The sequence below is a fragment of the Plectropomus leopardus genome, chromosome 21 (assembly GCF_026936395.1).
Source record: "Plectropomus leopardus strain MGB_pleo_1.0 chromosome 21, ASM2693639v1, whole genome shotgun sequence".
NCBI classification, from domain to species: Eukaryota; Metazoa; Chordata; class Actinopteri; order Perciformes; family Serranidae; genus Plectropomus; species Plectropomus leopardus.
In genome coordinates this window covers 4,877,150-4,900,010 of record NC_142196.1, presented here as the reverse complement: position 1 = coordinate 4,900,010, position 22,861 = coordinate 4,877,150, and the positions used below count along the sequence as shown (strand labels likewise).

Here is a 22,861-nt window from a genome sequence, read left to right as displayed (position 1 = left end):
CCAAGAAAGGGAAATCAGTTTTCTAAAAAAGAAAGGAAAGGGAAATAAAAAAAAGGTGTGTGAGAGAGACATAGATCCAGAGAGCAAGGATGGAGGGCCCACAGAGACTCAGAGACTGCTTTGGATTATAAGGCCCATATAGGATCTTCCTCTGTTTCTCTATCCACCCTTCTCTGACCCTTTCTTCCAATAAATGGTGACAAAGCAGTTAACTAACAAAGTGACCCAGCTCATTGCTATCTCTATCAAGACACACAATGTCTCCAGGGCTCCACAGTTTGCTTGGAAGTCAATTATGACACATTGTTTGCTTCAACAAGGGGTCTGTGACTCCTTTGGGGTCCTAAGAATTACAAATTATTGTTAAGTTTTAATTTAAGATGTTTTATATTCTCAAAAAATAAAGTATGTCTAAAAAAATACATTATTATCATTCCAACACATTATTAGCAAAAAAATATTCATAAAAAGCCTATTCATAAAAAGGAAAACAAAACCATTTAATTTACAATACACCGTTAACCCCCTGAAAGTATTTAAACCTCTGAACTCCAAGCAAATTGTTTTTACCCATGATGAATGAGCAACTTGGAAAGAAATGTTATGTAAATTGCAAGAAATTAGTAGATTTAGAAAACTATATCTATAAAAGTTTGGAGAAAATGTCCAGAAAAGTATATTTTGAATTATTATAATTCTATATTTAAAATTATTTCAGTTTTTAAGAACCTTTCAAGGTAATTTTGTTGTTGTTTTGTTTAATTTACCATTGTTTTTTGTGCTAATTTTCTGTTAATTGTCTTGTACTTTTTACTAATTTCTTGCAAATTTTTGAACTATTTTTAAAATTTCTCATTGTCCTCTTTCCATGTTTTTGAAATAAATCAAGCCAATTTGCCCAGGTTTTCAAGGGGTAATGATAGGATTACTATTAGCCATGAATCCTTGTGCGATCACGTGATCTAGCTAACACACTTCACTCGACACGTATAACATTGGGGTAGTTAGCTAACAGCTGCATGCTATTGATGTATAGACAGATTAGCTGTAAGATAATATTATTCCAAGTGTAAGGACATTGTTGTGAACCACAATGGACCATTTTGTAACTCTTCAAGAAAGAGACTCTTGACACACTGTCCACATGAGAAACCAACAAAAGTGCAGAGGGTGAGGCTAACACACCTAGCCATGCTACAGCTGCTGATTAGTTAGCAGCAAACTGCAAGAAAGATAGACAAGACCCAAATCCCACTCGCTAAGGTAGGACATCGCACTAAGTAAGTCATCCACAGATACAGTTGAACTGAGGATTCACTCTGCCTTTGACATTAGTATTGAATACCCCATAAAAAGTTATGTTATTAGAGTACCTCAGTAATGAGTTAAAACCCAGCAATGAATTAGCCTTTTGGCACCTTTGATTTCCTCATCTCAGAGTCAGTGTGTTTTTTGAATATTTTTTGGTTAGAAGCCTGAAATTACAGCATGTCTGTGGTAAACACAAGTTAAAGAGACCTTCACGTTTTGATCTACATCATAAAAAGTGTAGGTAAATATCCCACTGGCGAACTTTGAAGCTTCTGTGTGTCTTACAAAAGGTGATTGCTAAAAAGTGGCTAAATAAGACTGCAAAACGTCATCACATCGAGCCACACTGAACACGGCTTTACAGCCTCATAGCAATGGCAACGCAATGGCCGGGTAGCTCCTAGTAGTCCAACAATAGCTTTTAACTTCTGTTGATTACATTTGAAAAATCCTGAAAGTGATGTTCATTTGTGAAGATCATCTTGCTGAACATAAACATTTGTTTACAAGAGAGCTTGTTTTCTGCAATAATCTTAAATCCAGTGGAAAAATCCCATAGGCGTTTTGACGAGAGACTAGGGACGATGTTAGCTTCCGGGTTGGCCTGCAAAAAACGTCACCTATGGGGCACTCTATAGGCTACATGGCACTTTAGGCTGCCCTACATGTTAATGTAGGCACAGTTTAATATGCATCTCAATTTCATAAAATAAATGTTGTCGGGTGTCCTCTCTCTGTCTTTCTTTCAGCCCCTGGCTTATAGAATTAAAGCTAACTCTTGTGACATGAGTACTATTGCTTCTCCGTCCTCTCCTCTGGGCTCAATGAAGGTGTACTGGTGACAGCTGTGTTTGAGCCTCCTCGCTCCAGGGTCAAGAGGTCAGACTTGGGATATTGGTGAGTCTAAAAGCCTTCAGTCTCATGTCTGTTGACACGCTTCATTAAATAAATGCCCCCATCATCCTTCCCGAAACGCCTCTCTTTACAGGATTAGGCTCTGACAAACATCTCTTTATTCTGTGGCTGAGGCTCCACCACCCCCACCATCACCTACAGCGTTCTGTAATGTTTGACGGGGCGAGGTCAGTGGATGTGTCCGTCACGGGTCCGGTGGCCAATGCCTGTCCTCCCAGCTGTGACCGTGCCACTTATATCCAATGGCAGCAAGTTCAGATGCTACTGTACATCCCGTGAGTCACCCCCCGCATTTAAAACCCTGCATCTGGGGCTCCACTCCCCCATAAAGTGTCACTGAGGAGTGTATCACATTCTGTCGGACGAAACAAGAAAAACAATGACAGAAAAAAGGACATAAAAACTACAAAAACTTTTGAATAACAAGCCAAGGACTTTCAATGGCAAAGCTTTCACAAAAGCACTTCAAAGGTGAGTGCACCTTTTGTTAATTATATCAGGACGATCCGATCATAAAAATGAATATACGTTCAAGAAATTTGATGTGGACCCATTTGATAACTCACAGTGACAGTGCATTATAATCAATCATCTAATTGGTTAAAGTCCACCAATAGGCTGTAAACCTGCCAGACTTTTATTGTGAAATGTCAGGAAGAATTTATTCAGCTGCCAGTTGAATTTTACTTTTGAGCCTTCAAGGCAAATTTAATGATTTTAAACTGATTGTGATGTTTAATTAGAAATTATGAATGTGAAAAAAAGTTACATACAAACTTTTCTACAGGACTTGTAAGCACAAACATTCAGGAGAGAGCCATGGAGATACTACTACTGACTCTGCTTGGACTGCAGACAGTGATGGGAATGGGGTGAGCATGATTAAAATAAGCACACTCTGTAGACAAGAAAAGGTGAGAACGATAAAATGTTACAAATACGATTTACCTGTCTGTGTAAATCACTGTTAGACCACTGAATAACCTGGTTAAAGCCATTGTAAATGCATTATAGCGTAATGCTTCTCCATACACAAAAGTCAAAGTCAAGCCAAGTCAGCTTTATTGTCAATTCTGACATGTCTGACATACAGGAATTGAAATTGCAGGAATTGGAATTGATATATCTATATATAATTATATAATCAGGCTATAGAAAGAAGAAAATATAGACATGTTTATACATACCTACATATGCTATATACATATTTATATATGTGCAATATGGTGCATTGCGGTGCGTGTAAAAAATGCAGGTTTTTTAATTTGTATGAGGTAATGTGTTATGTGCAATACAGCAGCAGAGACAAAGTTTAAAGTGCAGTCTTTTGTAGAGTGCCCTGACTTCCTGAACCATTCAGTTTCATCATTGTTGTAGTAGTTGAGGTCGGTCCTGGTCTTGAGACCAGTCACAACACCACTTTTTGAAGGTCTCAATTTAGTTGTTCTCTCTTGATTGTTTATTTTTATTTATTTTACCTATTTATTTTTTTTTAAATTTATTTTATTTCCCTTTATTTATGGTTTTATTACTTTTGTTTATTTTGGTCTAATTGTTTGAATTATTTTTTATATTGACATTATGCATCCTGCATCTTGCATTATTTGTCCTCTTGTTTTAATTTTAATTTTAATCTTAATTTTATCCTAAGTTTAAAGTTTCGTCTTGCTCGCAGCACTGTTTGGCTTTCTGTTGTATTGCCTTCTATATTTCCCATTTCTGCTTTTGCTTTGTTTTGTCAAAGCACTTTGCAAAAGAAAAGAATTTGGGACATTGAATCAAGTCTAACAATTAAAAATGAAGTACTACAGAGGACACTGGATCTGTGTATCTTGCCTCAGACACTGGTGTGAACACACAGTGGAGGAGAGAGTGGAGCGAGTCCTATCCCCGCGTCTGCAGCTTGAAGTGAGCTGTTCTGAGGTGTACCAGTACAACACCCAGGGCTGGAGGCTGGATGTGGACAGGATGCGAGTCAAGCATGGGGGCGATGACGGCATCGCACTGTACTACAAACAACAGGGTCCCAGAGCATCCTGTTTCTTGTACAAGTGAGTAAAAAGCTGAGTCATTGTCACTCTGTTGGCCGGTCACTTAATCTTATTATAAGAGTTGCTGGTAAACAGAATTATTCTGGGTGTTGTCACATGTTGATAAAATGAAAAAGACATCCTCAAATATTTGCACATGTTCACACCCTCCTGGTGCTGTAATCCAGAGCAATTTTTGATGCCTTTATAAAGTGAAACATTTCTCAAAACAATGCCTCAGGTGACTTGTAATGTACTTTGGTCAGCTGGGGTACATATTTTACTCAGGAAGGCACAACAGAATCAAATGAACATTAAAGGGTAACATGTTGTAAATGGGATACTGGCCAATATTTAAGATTTTGTACTCCCTTGTATACCCTTAGTTCACAGTAATACATTATTAATTATGTAATGACTTTTAACCTTTTAACACCTGAGCAAATCAGATCTTTTCCAAAAACATAGGGAGAAAAACCAACTAAGCAAGAAATGCTCAACAATTTGCGATAAATTAAAGAAAATTACCCGTAAAATTAGTTTACAAAAAGAGGGGAGGATTGTTAGAAAATTATGTTTTTAAAGGGAATAATACCAAGAAGACTATATTTACATGTATACTTAAATAAATTTAATTCATTTATATGTTTTCATTTTCGACACTTTTTAAGGTCATTTTCTTGTTTGGTTTTTAACTTAGCTTATTTTTTGGCCATGTCTGATTAAATTACTTGTTGCCATTTGGGGGCTTAACATGATGTGTCTGTCGGTTTCAGACCCCCAGAGATGGAGAAGCAGATGGTTAACAAGACAGTGAGGGCGTGCTGTGAGGGCTGGGGAGGACCACGCTGCACCGAGGGTGAGGAAACAAAGTTGCATCATGCTAATTTTACATTTGAAATGAGACAATACATTGAAATATGACAGATTTGAAATGGAAATAGAAATGTATGTGAAATCATCAACAAAAAAAACAATCTTAGCTTTCATATAGAGTGTGAAGCTTAAAAAGCAAACTGACTTTAGCTGCAGAACAAAATTATATTTACTTTTTATTTGTTATATTTTTTGTTTATATTGTAAACATGTTTTCCAAAGTTTAGTTATTGATTTACTTATTTTGTCTTTCATGAATACCGGCAGCAAAGCGTGAGATCCTAAAATGCAGATAGTTCAGGCAGACAACAGTGAAGCTACAGTAGCTTACAGACATGAGTAGTAAGTTCAGACCACAGGTTAACGAGAATGAGGTAGAAAAATAGGTGCAGGCACTAAAACAAAACAGTGCACAAAAAATATAACTGCATGACTTTTGTTTTTGTCCCAATTTTCATGTGTTCAAAAAAGATTTAATGCTATTTCTATGCAGACAGAGGACTGATTTCTCTCAAATTTTGTTCACAAAGTTGTTTTAAGCCGTGTTAGTGAGCACTTTGCCAACACAGTCTATAATCCACCTGACAGGTGTGGCGTATTAGGGTGCTGATTAAACTGTAATTATCACACAGGTGTGCCTTGGGCAGTTCTGACAGTTAGTCCTGAAATTTTTCAGTTGTGCAAACCAACTGTTGCATTAGCTGTCCAGGTGGCTGGTCTTCGATGACTTGAGGTGGACATTCCTCATTCTGTGTGCCAATGGCATGCTTCCTCAAAACTTGCAACAAACTGCATATTTTAAAGTGTCCTATTATTGTGACCAACCCAAGGCAAACCTGTGTAGTAATGATGCTGTTCAACACCTTGAAAATTTTAAGGAAATTTACTTCTACTTTTTACTAATGTTTTGCTCATTTTGGGGTCATTTCTTCTTAAGTTACTCACTGCTTTCTTCGCGTGTTTTCAAAAGAAATCAAGCCCATTTGCTTGAGCTGTGTTTTGAATCTTGAAAAAAAAAGTAAAATCATTGGTATATTTTTTTCCATACATTCAAAGCAGGTAGAGCGATTTGCAATCCTTTTTCAAAATAAGCCTAAAGCTTCAGGCTCTGACATTAACCTTGACATTAACACAGGAAAATAAAAAAAACATTAAGACAAGTAGAAATGTCACACGCTGCTACATTTCTTTGAGTAATATGGCTCATTTAGTACTTCATTTAGAGTGACAATGTGACAAAGTCTGTTTTAGTCCCTCCCTTGGACCACATTCAAGGGCCTCTGCATTTCCATCAATCCATCCAAACTCTCTCATTCTTTCATGCCAAGTTGCAGATGGCTTTTTTCCACAGTTTTGAGAAGAAAGAAGAGGAAATTACATTTTAAAGATTTAAATACTTGCTAAAGGCATCTCAACGCTGTACAAGAAAACTGATGTTGATCAAGGTCTTAAGGGTTAACATCTAAGACGGGGACAACACCAGAATTGTCCAGTCCCATTTTTTTCACTCCTCTTTTCTCTACGTCCTCCCCCTTCCAGGTGTGGGTGTGCGCGGGCAGTGTTACTCTACGTGGAGCTGTGAGGAGTTCCCTGGAGTTCACAACTCCTCTCTCATGCCCATGGAGCAGTGCTGCAGCAGCCTGTGGGGGCTGAGCTGGAGGAATGCCTCTGACCAGACCTGTTTGTCCTGCACCTACACTCTCCTTCCTGGTCAGAGAACATCCATGCACATCTGCAAACACATGCACAAACACACACTGAACCTACCTGCTCTAGATGTCGTTTAATTAATAACATGCACTGATTTGTTTTCTCTTATTTTTCTCTTACTAAACTTTAATAATCTGAGAAGTGTGCAGCTGCTCACTGTATTTCATATGACATCACCAGAGAAATTACACACACTACCTCTCCCTCTGTAGACTCCCAGTCCTCCCCTCTAGTGCGTGGCGGTCTGCTGGGTAGTGCCAGGGTGCCTCAGAGCTCGGCCACCTGCATGTCCTGGGGTGGAGCTCACTATCGCACTTTTGACAGGAAGCACTTCCACTTCCAGGGCAGCTGCACGTACCTGCTGGCCTCCTCTACTGATGGCACCTGGGCAGTCTACATCAGCACAGTCTGTGACGGGACAGGAGACTGCAGCAAGGTGTGAAATATGGCACATTACACTGCTGCATATTCTTGTGCCTACTTTCCTAGAGTTTTGCCACCATTAGCCATGATGTAGCAGCACTTAAAATACATAAACAAAAGTGACATTGTGGAGCTTAGTTGGGTGCCACTAAAAGACAACCTAACCAGTTGCTTTGCTTATAATTCACTAATGTGCAATAAAAAGGCCATCATTTGTTAGAAAATCAGTAATGCAAATATCTGCTTACAAGTGTTTTTGTCCGTACATGTTGATGTGTCTGTGGCCCTCATTTTCAGGCTCTTAGGATGATGCTGGGTCTAGATTTGGTTTCGATTCATCACAAGAACTTAACGCTGAACAATCTCCCAGTTCCAAATGGAGAACCACTCTTCCAAAATGGTAAACTTTTACATTTTCTCATGATTCCGAAATATTCATTGTAATTGGATGGATGGATGGACATACTGGGTGATAGCATTCTATACCTTGACTAGAAATATAACTTACTGACCTTAAAAAAATTCAATGCTGTTGATCAATAATATTTAGCAGCAGAGAAGAAGCTTGCAACAAACAAAATAATTTCTTAAATTTCTTACAGGCGTGAGCGTTCATTGGCTTGGGGACTTTGTGTTTGTGGAGAGCGGCCTGGGAGTGAGAGTGAAGTTTGACCTGACCAACACTGTGTACCTGACAGTGACCGCGGAACACCTGGCAGCCACCAGGGGGCTCTGTGGAGTCTACAACAACAATGCTGACGGTGCGCAAAGTGCAACAAATGCAAAAGATGCAAAAAATGCAATTGCACACAGGCATACAAACACACATTCAGAATCACAGTAGGCAGGTTTCCATGGCAGATTCACACAAAACTTAGGCAATATTTTCGAAATGTCCATAAAACACAATTGCGAGATGACTGGGTTTCTGTTGAGTGATGTTATGCAACTTCTCCTCTGGCATTAACATTTCAAGAAACATGGTGATGGATGTTCACAACATTAGCAGGTTTATTTCACTTGCAGCCACCGCACTAGCCATCATTATTTCCAATTGAATGTGATGTAGGTGAGCAATAATGGAAGCCCCTTATATGTGAGAGCGGCTACGTTGATGGATTTCTGGGAGGTGATAGTCCACGATTTCACAGAGGAATTGTGGATTTAAAACTTCAGGATGATCTGCTCAGCTTTGTAAAAGTTGATGAAGTTGCGATGCAATAACACCTCTTCTAGTGCAGGATGCATCATGAGGGAGCCAGTTCATACCAACAAGCGGATAGCCAAAGTATCATGTGACCTATAAAAGCCAAAAAAGTCTTTCCATTGCAGTTTTGTGAAATATTTCTTTTTAAAATTGCCTGAAATACCACATCATACAAGTGTTAAAACTTTTTTTTTAAATTGATGTGTTTCCAACAGGTGTATTTAATATTTGCAATTTCAATTTGCACAATTTGAGGGTTAATGGAAACCTGCCTAGTGTAGTATATTTTTTCCAATTTTCTCTTGAGTTCGTTAGTTAACTCTAACTCTTTAAAGTTTGAATGTCTCATCTTTGCATTTTATCATTAACCAACATCTTTCTTGGTGCCATAGATGATTTCACCACAATGAGTGGAACTGTGTCCCAGTATGCCGCAAGCTTTGGCAACTCATGGAAAGTTCCTGACCAGCAGAATGAAGTACTGCACTGAATGCATTGAATGAGTATTTCACTTTCTTTGCACCATTATAGCTTTCCGTTACCACTGTTGTTTTTCTTTATGATATATGGTGTGAAAGCAGAAACATTTCTACTGTATTCAAAATAAACATGCCTTTACAGGATTCATCCCCACTAAGTGATTCTCTCTGTGTCCCATGCTTCCCTCAGGGCTGCAGCGATGCGGCTGAGCTCGGTCACAGCTGTGATGTCTCAGGAGACACTGCAATACGCAGGCAGGCAGAGTCAGTGTGTCATCGACTGCTGGAAGACCCCTTTACACACTGCCACCATCGGGTTAGACACCTCTAATACATATAACAGTCACATGGCATTACCAGTGTTTGTTAACTCTGTTTTACATTTGCTGGTAGTCCCTTGGTGGATACAAAAACATGCTTCAGTAGAATTTCTTTAAAACTCAAGTCTGTAATGAGCTGTGAATCCAAATGCTCCTGAAATTAAATCATTTAGCAGGTATCAATTGTGATTGCAGTTCCGACAAATGGATTAGAATGATATGAGCCACGGACTGTATACTAGTGAACTGTAATAACTACATGGAATGCATCACAAAACAACTGTCAGTAGCAAGATTAATTGCTAGTTTTAGTTCAGCCTACATGTAGCAACACCTTAAAAACCTTTTGAATCACGCTGACCTTATCTTACAATGAAATTAATGAATACGTGTCATACAATTCTGGTTAATAATTTATGAATGAAGATAAGGCAATTTCTTTATTGCCTAACACTCTGCCTTTACTTGTCACCCATTACTACACTCCCTATTTATATGATAATATAGTGCCGTGCATATATACATGTTTGCATTTTGTGTTTATGCATCGTGTAAAGATTTCCCTAATACCTGTGCCTGATCTGTATATCATTGTAAACATTAATTCGTACAAGGTCTGCCTCTCAGTCAGCCCATGAAACTCACACTGTGTATCTGTGTTGATTGAAGGAGCAGTATGCAACATTCAGAGCATTAATATAGCAGCACACTACTATTTGCTATGCATAGATATAGCGAATTAATGGCGTCCTCAACAAAGAATTGAATCATGGCACCACAGATAACACATCGTCCCGGAAGCATAATGCCCACCTTCCCAGCTGGCCACAAACTGATATTTTGTTGAATTCATATTGTGACAGCGGGTAACCATAATTCAGTGTCAGGACATCATCTTAAGTCACTGTCAATTTGATGTAGAACACTGATGACAGATGACATTTCGGTGTCATTAGAAATATTACATATTCGGTGTCATTATGTGAGGTGTATCAACACTATCAACACTAACCCTAACCCTAACCCTAACCCACATAATGTTATTAAGTTTTCACAGAGGAGGAATATATAAATAACTCTTTTTTAATGAAAATATCAGACAGAAGGTTGTCATTCTAAGTTTGGGATTTATATTTTATGGGTTTGAAGTTGTGTTGTTACCTCTTCCAAACTCTTCATACCAACGTCATCTTGATGTAGAATAACGACATTTAGATGTTAAAAATATGTAATTATTTGTGTTCACACAACTTGAAAGAGTCTAACGTCTCTTACGTCATATTGATGTTGGGCTCCATTTCTTCCCCTACATTGGCACTGTTAGCTCTGTCATCACTGTTGCTGTTGTTAGCACCACTCATGCTGTTAGCACCACTCAGGTTGTTAGGACCATTAGCTGCTAGCTGATGGCTCAGTCGACTCCCTGCTGAGAGGCGTATGCAGACAATATCAGACTAGACTCAAAGTCATGGATATGTTTTGGATGTCACATGCAGCTCCTTTAAAGCCATTATGTGCAGTTTTTTACGCTTCTGACTTTGGAGACTTCAATTGAGTCGCATTACTTGCATGCAATTTGATGCTGGTGTAGTGTCAAATAACTACATGTGATAAGTTTGTGTCTTTGTGTCTTTCAGTTGGACCCAGCAGCGTACATAGACACCTGCCTCTACCTGTACTGTAGCCTGCCACCCTCAGAGAGGGATCCAGCAGTGTGTGACACCTTGGCCAGCTATGTACGAGAATGTGCCCAGCAACATGTCATCATACTGTGGAGGACAGCCACTCTATGTGGTAATGAAATATAACCATTTTAGTGTCCTGTTGAATGTGTTAATTTTAAACTGTGGGCAATCATAGTCTTCTATCTAAACCAAGCTAAACCACCATTAAGATAAGATAAGATATGATAAGAATAGCCTTTATTGTCTCCTTCATGGACACACATATACAGTCAATGAATGATTTTTTAAAAAGCTATGGAAACTTTTTGGAGAGATTTTTATTTAAAATTATCATAATTGTATATTTTAAATTATTATATACACTTTAAACAAATTTAAGCAAATTAATTTTTTTAAATCTGTTGTTATGTTTTAATCTGGTTTTTTTTTTGTAATTTTCATGCATTTTTTTTTCTCTTTTCTCTACAAATTTACAAAAAGACTGATTTCTGGGTCATTTTTTTTTATTTGCTCATTGCCTTCTTTCCAAGTTTTTGAAAGTAATCAAGCCAATTTGCCCAGGCTTTAAAGCATTAAGTAGTTTGATGATAGTGGGACTAACAAAAGTACATACCTGTTCAGCTTACAGTGTTGTGACCTGTACCTTCTGCTGTTCCACTTGACTTTGTTTTGTCCTTTCTTTTACTGTCTATCCAGGTCGTGTCTGTCCCAGAGGTCAGGTGTTTTCAGACTGTGTGTCCTTCTGTCCCCCCACCTGTGTGTCTCCTCAACCCCCTGGGTCTGCTGCAGCCTTGGGCCAGTGCAGGGAGGAGTGTGTGGGGGGCTGTGAGTGTCCACCGGGCCTCTACCTTCACCAGGGACAGTGTCTGAAGAGAGACAACTGTCCTTGTTTCCATCGCAGACGCACCTACAAGTCAGGGGACAGGATACAGCAGAGGTGCAACACTTGGTAAGGGGAAACTCTGTGTGTTTTCTCTCTTTCATCTTTGTATGTCTCTTTCAGCTATTACCATTCCTCTTTTTCTTAATCTCCATCCATCTTTTTACTTTTTCACTCTTAATCCTCCCAGTGTGTGCACAGCAGGCCAGTGGCAGTGTACTGGGGAGAAGTGTGCAGCCCAGTGCAGTCTGATGGGGGCGCTACAAGTGACCACCTTTGACAAAAAGAGATATTCACTTCAAGGAGGAGACTGTCTCTTCACTGCTGTGGAGGTGAGATCAATGCAACCATGCACAGTTACACACACTGTAAGATGCACTAGTGTAAGTGTGTGTGCTTATGTTCTGTGTGTGTTCAGGACTTTGTTGACAGGAAGCTGGTGGTGAGTGTGCGCTGTGGAGAGTGTGCAGCAGGAGAGGGAGGAAGAAGAGGAGGTCTGGGTTGTCTAAGGGAGATGTCAGTCACAGCGCTCCGCACCACAGTTACCATCACAGATACTGGTGAGTTAGTTATGTTGGGACACTAAACATGAAGATTATTTTTGGCAAATCTGTCTATTTGTAGAGAAATGAAATCATTCCTGTGAAATCGTTCCTGTGAAGAGTCTTTATGTTGTTTTCATCCCAAACATTTTCCACATCATATCTGTGGTTAGGAGAAAGCTTCGTCACCTTCACAATGTATTTCAGAGTATTTAAAAAAAGTAAATAATGGCTGAAATGACTTATGTATAAGTACCTGAAGTGTCAAACTCGCAAAAAAATGACCCGACTCTGTATTTCCTTCTTTAGCATCTTTCAGCTCATTGCTTTGATTTAACATCCCACATCTTTACTGTTTTGGTCCATTCTTACCTTATGCTCAAAGTTTTTGTCCTTCTGAGCTGGTAATAGCTGTGGCTGGAGGCATTACGTTTTCAGGTTGTCCATCTGTCCGTCCGTCCATCCCATTCATGTGAATGTGACATCTCATGAACACCTTGAGGGAATCTCTTCAAATTTGGGAAAAAACAACCACTTGGACTCAACAATGATTTGGCACAAACGTTCCCCCAGACTCAAAAATGAACTGGCTACAGTTTGGTAGTCAAAGGTATCTTGGTAGTCAGATGGCATCGTATTGTAGTTTTAATGCATCTGGTTGTGGTCTTATGTCTCTTTGTAGTAATTATATGTCTCTTTGAGGGAATTTTCTGTCTTTTTGGTAGTTTCGTCTCTCTTTGTAAATGTTTTTTCGTGTCTTTATGGTTGCATTGCCACTTTGCTGTTCCTTTGTATCTCATTGTGCTTTTTGGCATCTGTTTATGGTAATTTAAAATCTCTACCCAATCGGTCCATCTTGATTTGACATTTTGCAGTTGAAGGCCAGTGTGGCCCCCCTGGGCCTATGCCCGGTTGGCCCGTTCAGTAAACCATCCATGAGAATGGAGAGAATTCTTTTTGTTGAATGTTCTCTCTGTCCCTTCCTTCCAGGTACAGTGACATTGAATGGCCTGAGGGAGCCATTGCCTGTGGTTACGGGGGACCTGGTTGTGCGTAGGGCCTCCTCTTCATTTCTCCTCATCCAGACTTTTGGAGCCCAACTGCTCTGGCACTTAGATGGACCTTTGGCCCTCATCACCCTGCAACCTGGCTTTGCAAATAAGGTGACCTTCACACTCCATGTGGTTCCTTTTCAGTCCTAACGTAGTAGTACGTAATATTAAATTTTAACTACAGAATGTGTTCTTGTGCTATTTTGAGTCAATTGTGTAAGCTAAAATGTGAATTCAAATACTGTATTCAAGGTGCGCGGCCTGTGTGGAACGCTGACCTGGAATCAGCACGATGACTTTACCACCCCAGATGGAGACGTGGAGAACAGCGTGTCGTTGTTTACAAGTAAATTCACAAGAGAGCACTGTACTCTTCCGAGAGGAGCTCCACCTGACCCCTGCACCACTTACACCCAGAGGAGACAGTACGCAGAGACAGTCTGCTCTGTCATCCACAGCCCCGTCTTTCAGGTAGTTTGCATGGAATGTGTTAAATCTTGATCAAGAAGTGACCTCATCTTCCTCTCTTTTCGTCACGCATGCACCTAACCGCTCTGATTTTGCAGCGGTGTCATGACGTGGTGGAGAGGGAACCATATTTCCGCCTCTGTCTGTCGGAGGTTTGTGGCTGCGCTCCACAGAGGGCCTGTCACTGCACCGTCCTCACTGCCTACAGCCGGCACTGCGCTCAGGAGGGCGTTACCGTCCACTGGCGCAATCACACCTTCTGCCGTAAGTGTGGAGACCAATGGCTAAGTGGTGTTTCACAATATCCATTAGTTTCAGTTTTAGTTGAAACGGCATAACGGCATAAAATCCAGACTGAATAAAAAAATACAAGAAATATGTCAGGAGAGGTCAATGCAAATGCCCCCCCCCAAAAAAAACCAAACAAAAATCCCTTAATTACAGAAATATGGCCACTCTGGAGTTGCCACTGGTGAGAGGCGCCGGGCAGGGGTGGCAATACTTATTGCCCTCGGCTCGGTGCTGCCTGCACGCTGGAGTTTACGCCGGTGAATGAGAGGGTAGCCTCCTCCGCTTTTCGGTTTGGGGACGGATCCTGACTGTTGTTTGTGCCTATGGTCCAAACAGCAGTTCAGAGTATCCACCCTTTTTGGAGTCCTTAGAGGGGGTGCTGGAGAGTGCTCCTTCTGGGGACTCCCTCGTTCTGCTGGGGGACTTCAACGCTCACGCTTAACGACAGTGAGACCTTGGAGGGGCGTGATGGGAGGAATGGCCCCCGATCTGAACCTGAGTGGTGTTTTGTTATTGGACTTCTGTGCTCGCCACGGATTGTCCATAACCTAACACCATGTTCAAGCATAAGGGTGTCCATATGCGCATTCTTGGCATCAGGACACCCTGGGCCGCAGTTCAATGATCGACTTTGTAGTCGATCGTTGGACTTTAACGGCCGTATGTCTTGGACACTGGGTGAAGAGAGGGCGGAGCTGTCAACCGATCACCATCTGGTGGTGAGTTGGCTCCGATGGTGGGGGAGGACGCTGTCAGACCTGGCAGACCCAAACGCATAGTGAGGGTCTGCTGGGAAACGTCTGGCAGAGTCTCCCGTCAGAAGGAGCTTCAACCCCACTCGGAAGAGCTTCACCATGTCCCGGGGAGGCTGGGGACATTGAGTCCGAGTGGGCCGTGTTCCGTGCCTCCATTGCTGAGGCGGCCGACCGGTGCTGTGGCCGTAAGGTGGTTGGTGCCTGTCGGGGCGGCAACACCCGAACCCGCTGGTGGACACCGGCGGTAAGGGGTGCCGTCAAGCTGAAGAAGGAGTCCTATCGGGCCTTCTTGGCCTGTGGGACTCCGGAGGCAGCAGACAGGTACCGACAGGCCAAGCGGAGTGCGGCGGCGGCGGTCGCCCGGCGAAACCCGGGCATGGGAGGAGTTCGGCGAGGCCATGGAAAACGACTGACGGCTTCAAGAGGTTCTGGACCACCATCCGCGCCTCAGGAGGGGGAAGCAGTGCTCCGTCAACACTGTGTATGGTGGCGACGGGCACTGCTGACCTCGACTGGACGCTGTGGATCGGTGGAAGGAATACTGAAGACCTCCTCAATCCCACCGACACGCCTGGCTGGGGGAAGCAGGGCCTGGGGACCCGTGGGCTCTCTATCTCTGGGGCTGAGGTTACCGAGGTGGTCAAAAGCTCCTCGGTGGCAGGGCCCCGGGTGGACGAGGTCCCCCCAGAGTTCCTCAAGGCCCTGGATGTTAGGGGCTGTCGTGGCTGACACGACTCTGCAACATTGCGTGGACATCGGGGCAGTGCCCTTGGACTGGCAGACTGGGGTGGTGGTCCCTCTTTTCAAGAAGGGGGACCGGAGGGTGTGTTCCAACTACAGGGGGATCACACTCCTCAGCCTCCCTGGTAAGGTCTATTCGGGGGTACTAGAGAGGAGGGTCCGCCGGATAGTCGAACCCCGGATTCAGGAGGAGCAATGCGGTTTTCGCCCCGGTCGTGGAACTGTGGACCAGCTCTGGACCCTTGGCAGGATCCCTTGAGGGTGCTTGGGAGTTTGCCCATCCAGTCCACATGTGCTTTGTGGACTTGGAGAAGGCATTCGACCGTGTCCCTCGGGGAGTCCTGTGGGGTTCTCCGAATATGGGGTTTCGGACTCCTGATACGGGCTGTCCGCTCCTGTATGACCGGTGCCGGAGCTTGGTCCGCATTGCCGGCAGTAAGCCTCGAACTCGTTTCGTGAGGGTTGGACTCCGCCAGGGCTGCCCTTTTTGTCACCGATTCTGTTCATAACTTTTATGGACAGAATTTCTAGGCGCAGCCAGGGTGTTGAGGGGGTCCGGTTTGGTGACCTCAGGATTAGGGTCTCTGCTCTTTGCAGATGATGTGGTCCTGTTGGCTTCATCGGGCCGCGACCTTCAGCTCTCACTGGATCGCGGTTCGCAGCCGAGTGTGAAGCGGCTGGAATGAAAAATCAGCACCTCCAAATCCGAGACCATGGTTCTCAGCCGAAAAGGGTGGCGTGCCCCCTCCGGATCGGGGATGAAGTCCTGCCCCAAGTGGAGGAGTTTAAGTACCTCGGGGTCTTGTTCACGAGTGAGGGAAGGATGGAACGGGAGATCGACAGGCGGATCGGTGCGGCGTCTGCAGTAATGCGGACTCTGCACCGGTCTGTCTTGGTGAAGAGGGAGCTGAGCCGAAAGGCAAAGCTCTCGATTTACCAGTCGATCTTCGTTCCTACCCTCACCTATGGTCACGAGCTTTGGGTAGTGACCGAAAGAACTAGATCGAGGGTACAAGCGGTCAAATGAGTTTCCTCCAGTAGGGTGGCTGGGCTCTCCCTTAGGGATAGGGGTGAGAAGCTCGGGTCATCCGGGTGTAGCTCGGACTAGAGCCGCTGCTCCTCCGCATTGAGAAGGGCCAGATGAGATGGCTCGGCATCTAATTAGGATGCCTCCAGGACGCCTCCCTGGTGAGGTGTTCAGGGCACGTCCCCATCGGTAGGAGGCCCTGGGAAGACCAGGACACGCTGAGAGACTACGATCTCTCAGCTGGCCTGGGAACGCCGGGTCCCCGGGAAGAGCTGGATGAAGTGGCCGGGAGAGGGAAGTCTGGGTTTCCCTGCTTAGGTTGCTGCCTCCGCCCCCGATAAGCGGAAGAAAATGAAAAATGGATGGCAAAAGATAAATGACAACAAGGAGTAGAAAATGTAACCAGTCAGTAAACAGTAATACAATAAAAACCAAGAAATACATTACAACACAATACAAAGTGTAAAGGAAAAAAGGTTGTGTGTGTGTGTGAATATATATATACATCCAGAAATAATTAATAATACAAATATTTTTTTAAGATGATGAGCTCTTTATCATTCCTGAGGGAATACTGGCCATGTTTTGTAGAATGAAAGTGAAGCTGATCGACTTGTCTAGTATTATATGAATGAATCTGTGAATTAAATATAAAGAAACTGCTAAAGGATGATGGTATAGAAGATGGCAAAAACACATTTATATATATATATATATATATATATATATATATATATATATATATATATATATATATATATATATATATATATATATATATATATATATAACACACACACACATTATGGGCTAATTTATAGAAATGTCCAAATTAAAGGGCACCAAATTGATTGATATTGTATTTAGCCCTTTCCAAAATCTTTCCTCCTCTCCTGTCTTGCCAGAGGTGCAGTGTTCAGGGGGTCAGGTGTACCAGGAATGTGGTCGTTCCTGTGGGAGCTCCTGTTCAGACAGCAGCAGCTGTGATGACGGTGGTGGTGGACTGGGTCTAAGGATGTGTGTTCCAGGTTGCCAGTGCCCAACAGGACTAGTGGAGGACCACCAGGGCCAGTGTGTACCCATCACTATGTGTCCCTGTGTGCAAGGAGACAAGACATACCAGCCCGGGACTGTTATTCAAAACAACTGTAATACCTGGTATGTAGCAGAGAAACAACATGTGGCTCATAAATTTGTTCAGGTCAAGTACTGCTTGGTTAAAATACTCAACTTCTTTTCTATTTTTGCTACCCATTTTCTTGTTCAGCATCTTGACTGGCACTATGTCAGTGTGTGCAGTATGTCTTAAGGTACTCTGACACCGCCATGGTACCATGACCATGATGTCATGCTATCTTGTCGGGAAGGGGGACTAATAACACTCCAAAGTTGCACTAAATTCTGGTGAGGGAGAGAGTGGCATTAGGGACTGTTCATTATTTATGAGAGGGGAAAGGGTGGTGCATAACAGGTGAGGCACTTTGAGGCATTTTTTTAAACACTGGGGAGGAAGTAATGATTTTTGATTTGGCTTAGTGGAGGGACAGTTAACTAAACTCACAGCTGGGTTTTAACAATTTGTTTACTTTAAAATTTCCAAAATTACACCATTTATGAGAGCACAAAACTGGGAAATGCAGTAATTTATGTTGAAGGGAAGGATCATGCATTTTGCCTCAGCCACCCCCTACTCTATATAATATAAAGTACAGTTCCTTACCATTTTTCAAAATACAACTGGTGGTACTGGTACTGGTGGTTTTGTTCTTAGCCAAATGCCCTCATTGAAATTACTGAGGGGGCGAGGTACAGTGCAGCTGTGTGAAAGCAGTGTAAAAATATTTGTTGAATCAGATTTAGCTGGAAATATGGTCCAGTTAACTTGGTACAATCAAAAATAAAAGGTATAATCAAGACACAAGTGAACGTTTTCTAGCTGATATTCAGATCAGCTCATTTCACAGAACCTTGTTTGACTTTTTATGTAATACCCAGGTTAAATATTCACCTGGCAGCACAGATGCAGAACCCCTGCAACTAAGGACAGCAGACAAACTAAACCTGTCAGAAGGAAACATCATGGTGGAGGTTAATTCAGTTTAAGCTCTTACTGACCCAGTTGCATATGTAATATTTCTACAGCACATCATAAAAACAGCCCTCTCTTTTTATCTGTGCTGCTTTGATCGTGTTGTGATAAAGAATCAGAGGGTGTAAGCATTTTCTCACCATTGTCACAAGGGCACAGCTACAATATAACACTGACACAGTTCCATGCTTTTGGTGCTTTTGAGTGACCTTTGATCCCTTGGAGCGACTCTATCTACTCAGATCAAGTGCTGATAAAGCTTTAAACCCCTAAAAAACATGGTTTCGTTGAAGATTAACTAAAGTTTGCTTAGCCAGTCCATCAGTAGGCAGGTTTTCATTACAGATTTGTGCAAAACTTGAGCAAAGAATTTAGAAATGTTGATAAAACGCGATTGCGAGATGACATTCATTTCCACTGAATGATGTCATGCAACTTCTCTTGCAATATTATGTGACTTCTGCTCTGGCGATAACATTCTAAGAAGCATGGCAATGTTGCAAACATGAGCAGGTTTATTTCTACTGCAGTCACCACGCTAGCTGTCATTATTTTCAAGCGAAGGCGACGTAAGTGCGATAATGGAATGGCAAGCTCGTTAAACATTGAAGCAGCCACATATGAGGGATTTCTGGGAGGTGGTAGTCCAAAATTTCACAGAGGAACTGTGGATTCAAACTGTCTCGTTGATCTACTCAGCTTTTGAAAAGGTGTGTAAAGCAATAATAGGACAGTTTTAGGGCCATGCTGTGCAAAAGTACATCTTTTTTAAGAGTACGAGAATGAAGTCGCAATATTATAAGAAAAAAGTCATATTATTACAAGAATAAAGTTGCAGTTTTACAAGAAAAGAAGTTGTAATTTTCTGAGAAGGGGGATATTAAATTAAAGAAATAAACACATTGCCAGCAAATTATAAAATAGGCGAGAACACAGGGCGCCTCCTTGACAGTCATTGTCCCCGGTAACCTGTTGACCTGTGCTCTCGCCTGTTTTATAGTTCCCTGGCAATATGTTTATTTCCATAATATAATATCCCCTTTCTCGTAAAAATCTGACTTTATTCTCGTAAAATTCCACCTTTTTTTCTTGTAAAATTATGACCTCATTCTCGTAATATTATAACTTTATTCTCATTAAATCATGACCGTTTCTCTATATCTTATATTCCGAGTTTATTCTCATAAAATTATGACTTTTTTCTTGTAAAACTACAACTTCATTCTCATTATATTAGGATTCTTTTCTCATATCATGACCTAATTCTCAAAATCTAATTCTTTTTCTTTAAAATGGCCATAATGCTCCATCGAACAATAACACCTGTTGTAGTGTTTGCGGCATCATGCCCAAGGAAGCCATTTCCTACCAACAAGCACATAATCATAGCATCATGTGACCTATAAAAGCCAAAAAGTGTTTCCATTGTGGTTTTGCGAAATATGGCTTTTTCAAATGCCTGAAATACCACCTTATTCAAGCTGAAAACTATTTTTTGCTATAGGTTTTTTTTTTTTAAATTGACGAGTTTTTATTAGGCAAATTTTTTTATTCGCAACTTTAATCTGCTCATTTTGAGGGTTCAATTCAATTCAATACAATTCAAGTCAATCAATTCAATTCAATTCAATTCAATTCAATTCAATTCAATTCAATTCAATTCAATTCAAATCAGTTCAATTTTATTTCTAAAGCCGATTATCACAAATCAAAGTTTGCCTCTGAGGGCTTTACAGCATATGACATCCCTCTGCCCTTAAAAAATGGTAGAAACCTCAGGAAGAGCGACTGAGGAGGGTTCCCTCTTCCAGGGTTAATGGGAACAGTATGAAAAGTTAAGGTTCATTGTGTGTTTTTGGAGTACTGATTCATAATTTCTTTGCCAAGGTAAATGATGCATTTAACGTGTTTGAATTACGGAAACAGCAAACTGTATGTCACAGTGTGTCCCCGGTGGTGCAAGAGCTGTGATGAAATCACTCTATGTTCCTGCTCCCAGATACAGGATAGGTTGATTTCATCACGTCTCTTCACTGCATAACCACAGTGATCATCACTCTATGGGTCTCAGTCATATCTTAATCTTTATATCAGAGCAGCAGTACTAGAAAGCTACTTATTAATTTTACTCATTACTCATTCTCGTTGTGTCAAAACTGCTGAGTCATGTCCTTACACTGACTATTGACCTCATTAATTGATATGAAGAAATGTAAAATTTGGATTGGACGGGCACTGCACTGATATAAAAAAAGATGAACAATACAACCACTGACCTTGAGCGATAAGCCTTGGCTGTTTAATCCAGCACAATGATTTTCATAACACCTCACAGCACATTTTGTAGCTCCCTTGTTACATTTTACAGCTACTGTTTAGAGTTATGTTACTGCAGCTAAAACTTTATTGATCCAAAGTAAAGTTTGGAGCCAAGGACTCAATATCACACTCTAATTTTGGCTCTAACTGTTTGGCCAACGTGACTCCACTTGACCACTATTATTCCACTTTGCGTAATTTACAGATTTTTGCTGAAACATAGGCCTAGTCATTAGTATTTTAAATAAACTTTAATGAAATGCCCAACTGAAATGATTATATTAAATGAATTGCTTTTGGTGGATGTTAGATCTGATTCTGCTCTCTCTCTCCTCTCAGTGTGTGTGAGCGGGGGCTGTTTAACTGCTCTCAGGAGCACTGTGAGGAGGTGAACCAGTGTCCGGGCTCTCTGGTCTACTCTCCACGCTCCTGCCTCCTCACCTGCTCCAGCCTGGACCCTCCGGGCCAACAGCAGGGGTCCAGTGTGGCTCAGTCGAGCTGCAGAGAGCCCCTGTCTGGCTGTGTCTGTCCCCAGGGAACTGTGCTACTAGTGGGTGAAAACTTGAATTTAGTTTTTTGAGTGAATTTGGGCAGGGGTGTCATGGTGAGGGGAAAAGTGGGACTGAGTACTTAGGACCCCAGTGGGAGGGTAATTAAAAGTTAGGTTTTGTTTGAAATGTATTATTTCTAAGTAATTAATGCTATGACTAAATTGGGAAATGAATTAAATGAACTGGTTTAGTGACTGAACTTTGTATGAAAAAATGTGTAAGCTGTTTGAGGCCCCTCTCACCCCTTAAAAACACAAAATTTAATTTAGTCTGCATTAAGATATGTCTCTAAATGCAGCCAGAGGCAAGTGCTTATACTGCTGGAGCACCCAGGTACACTATTAAGTTCTTTGCCAAGAAAGGGAAATTTGTTTTTTCAAAAAAAGCGAGAAAAGAAAGAATAAAATGTATAAATAAAGAGTAAAAAAAAAAGAAAAATAATTAAAAGGCACGCATACACTCCACTTCACCTACTGTATATTTAATTTTTTTTTAAAAAAAAGAAAAAAAGAGAAAACAAAAAAAGACAAGAGGAAAGGTGAGTGGGCCCTAAAGACAGCTTATAGAAGTTGATGCTACACCCCTGTATATGGGATAAATATATATCTTTTTAAAATGCAAAATTGTGAGACTGCAAGCCCTTTTCACAGCAGTTATTTTGACTTGTCATAGCAGGGAAAACACAGGTGTAGTTAATATTGTTAACGATGGCTCTGCTTCATTACAATGCTCTAGTAAGCTTTAAAATGAACTAGCACATTAACAGGAACCTCTAATTGGGAAAGCTAAAGCTAAATATCTTCTGTTAAAAACTCCTGGGTTAGTCACCTGCATTGGTTATTATTTTTGGCCACTTGGAGGCAGCAGAGAGGGTGAAAACAACAAACAGCAGGAGATGGATGCTTATTGAGCTACACGTCAAAGAGACACAGTGCAAAATTAGCACTTTTGGTCTTTTTCCTGACCTCCTGGCAGATATTAGTCCAATATTTACCATTTGTATCGCTCAGTCTTGGCTCAACAACTCCTGGGGGATATATCTGGCTTTTTAACGCTGGCTTCAAAACGCTCCGCTATGTTACACCATTTAAGGTTAGCTAACTTTAGCTAATTTAAATGCTAACCTTGTTGACTTTTGTTTATGAGACAGGTAAGTTAATTTGACAGTTTATTTCAGCATTTTTGCTCAA

General features: G+C 41.5%; 1 protein-coding gene across 1 annotated transcript in view; it reads left to right on the top strand.

The window, feature by feature from the left end:
* Nucleotides 1-2,312: 2,312 nt before the first annotated feature.
* The window catches only part of sspo (SCO-spondin), a 98,574-nt gene continuing 78,025 nt past the window's right edge, over nt 2,313-22,861 (top strand). The window contains exons 1-19 of the mRNA XM_088071939.1: nt 2,313-2,697; nt 3,014-3,098; nt 4,068-4,277; nt 5,033-5,115; nt 6,672-6,842; nt 7,055-7,278; nt 7,563-7,665; nt 7,868-8,026; nt 8,865-8,950; nt 9,142-9,267; nt 10,909-11,065; nt 11,653-11,905; nt 12,027-12,168; nt 12,255-12,396; nt 13,369-13,541; nt 13,683-13,901; nt 13,997-14,162; nt 17,618-17,870; nt 21,460-21,670. Coding sequence (XP_087928065.1) covers nt 2,667-2,697; nt 3,014-3,098; nt 4,068-4,277; nt 5,033-5,115; nt 6,672-6,842; nt 7,055-7,278; nt 7,563-7,665; nt 7,868-8,026; nt 8,865-8,950; nt 9,142-9,267; nt 10,909-11,065; nt 11,653-11,905; nt 12,027-12,168; nt 12,255-12,396; nt 13,369-13,541; nt 13,683-13,901; nt 13,997-14,162; nt 17,618-17,870; nt 21,460-21,670 — 2,994 coding nt within the window. The 5' untranslated portion in view covers nt 2,313-2,666. The remainder of the gene's footprint in view (nt 2,698-3,013; nt 3,099-4,067; nt 4,278-5,032; nt 5,116-6,671; nt 6,843-7,054; nt 7,279-7,562; nt 7,666-7,867; nt 8,027-8,864; nt 8,951-9,141; nt 9,268-10,908; nt 11,066-11,652; nt 11,906-12,026; nt 12,169-12,254; nt 12,397-13,368; nt 13,542-13,682; nt 13,902-13,996; nt 14,163-17,617; nt 17,871-21,459; nt 21,671-22,861) is intronic.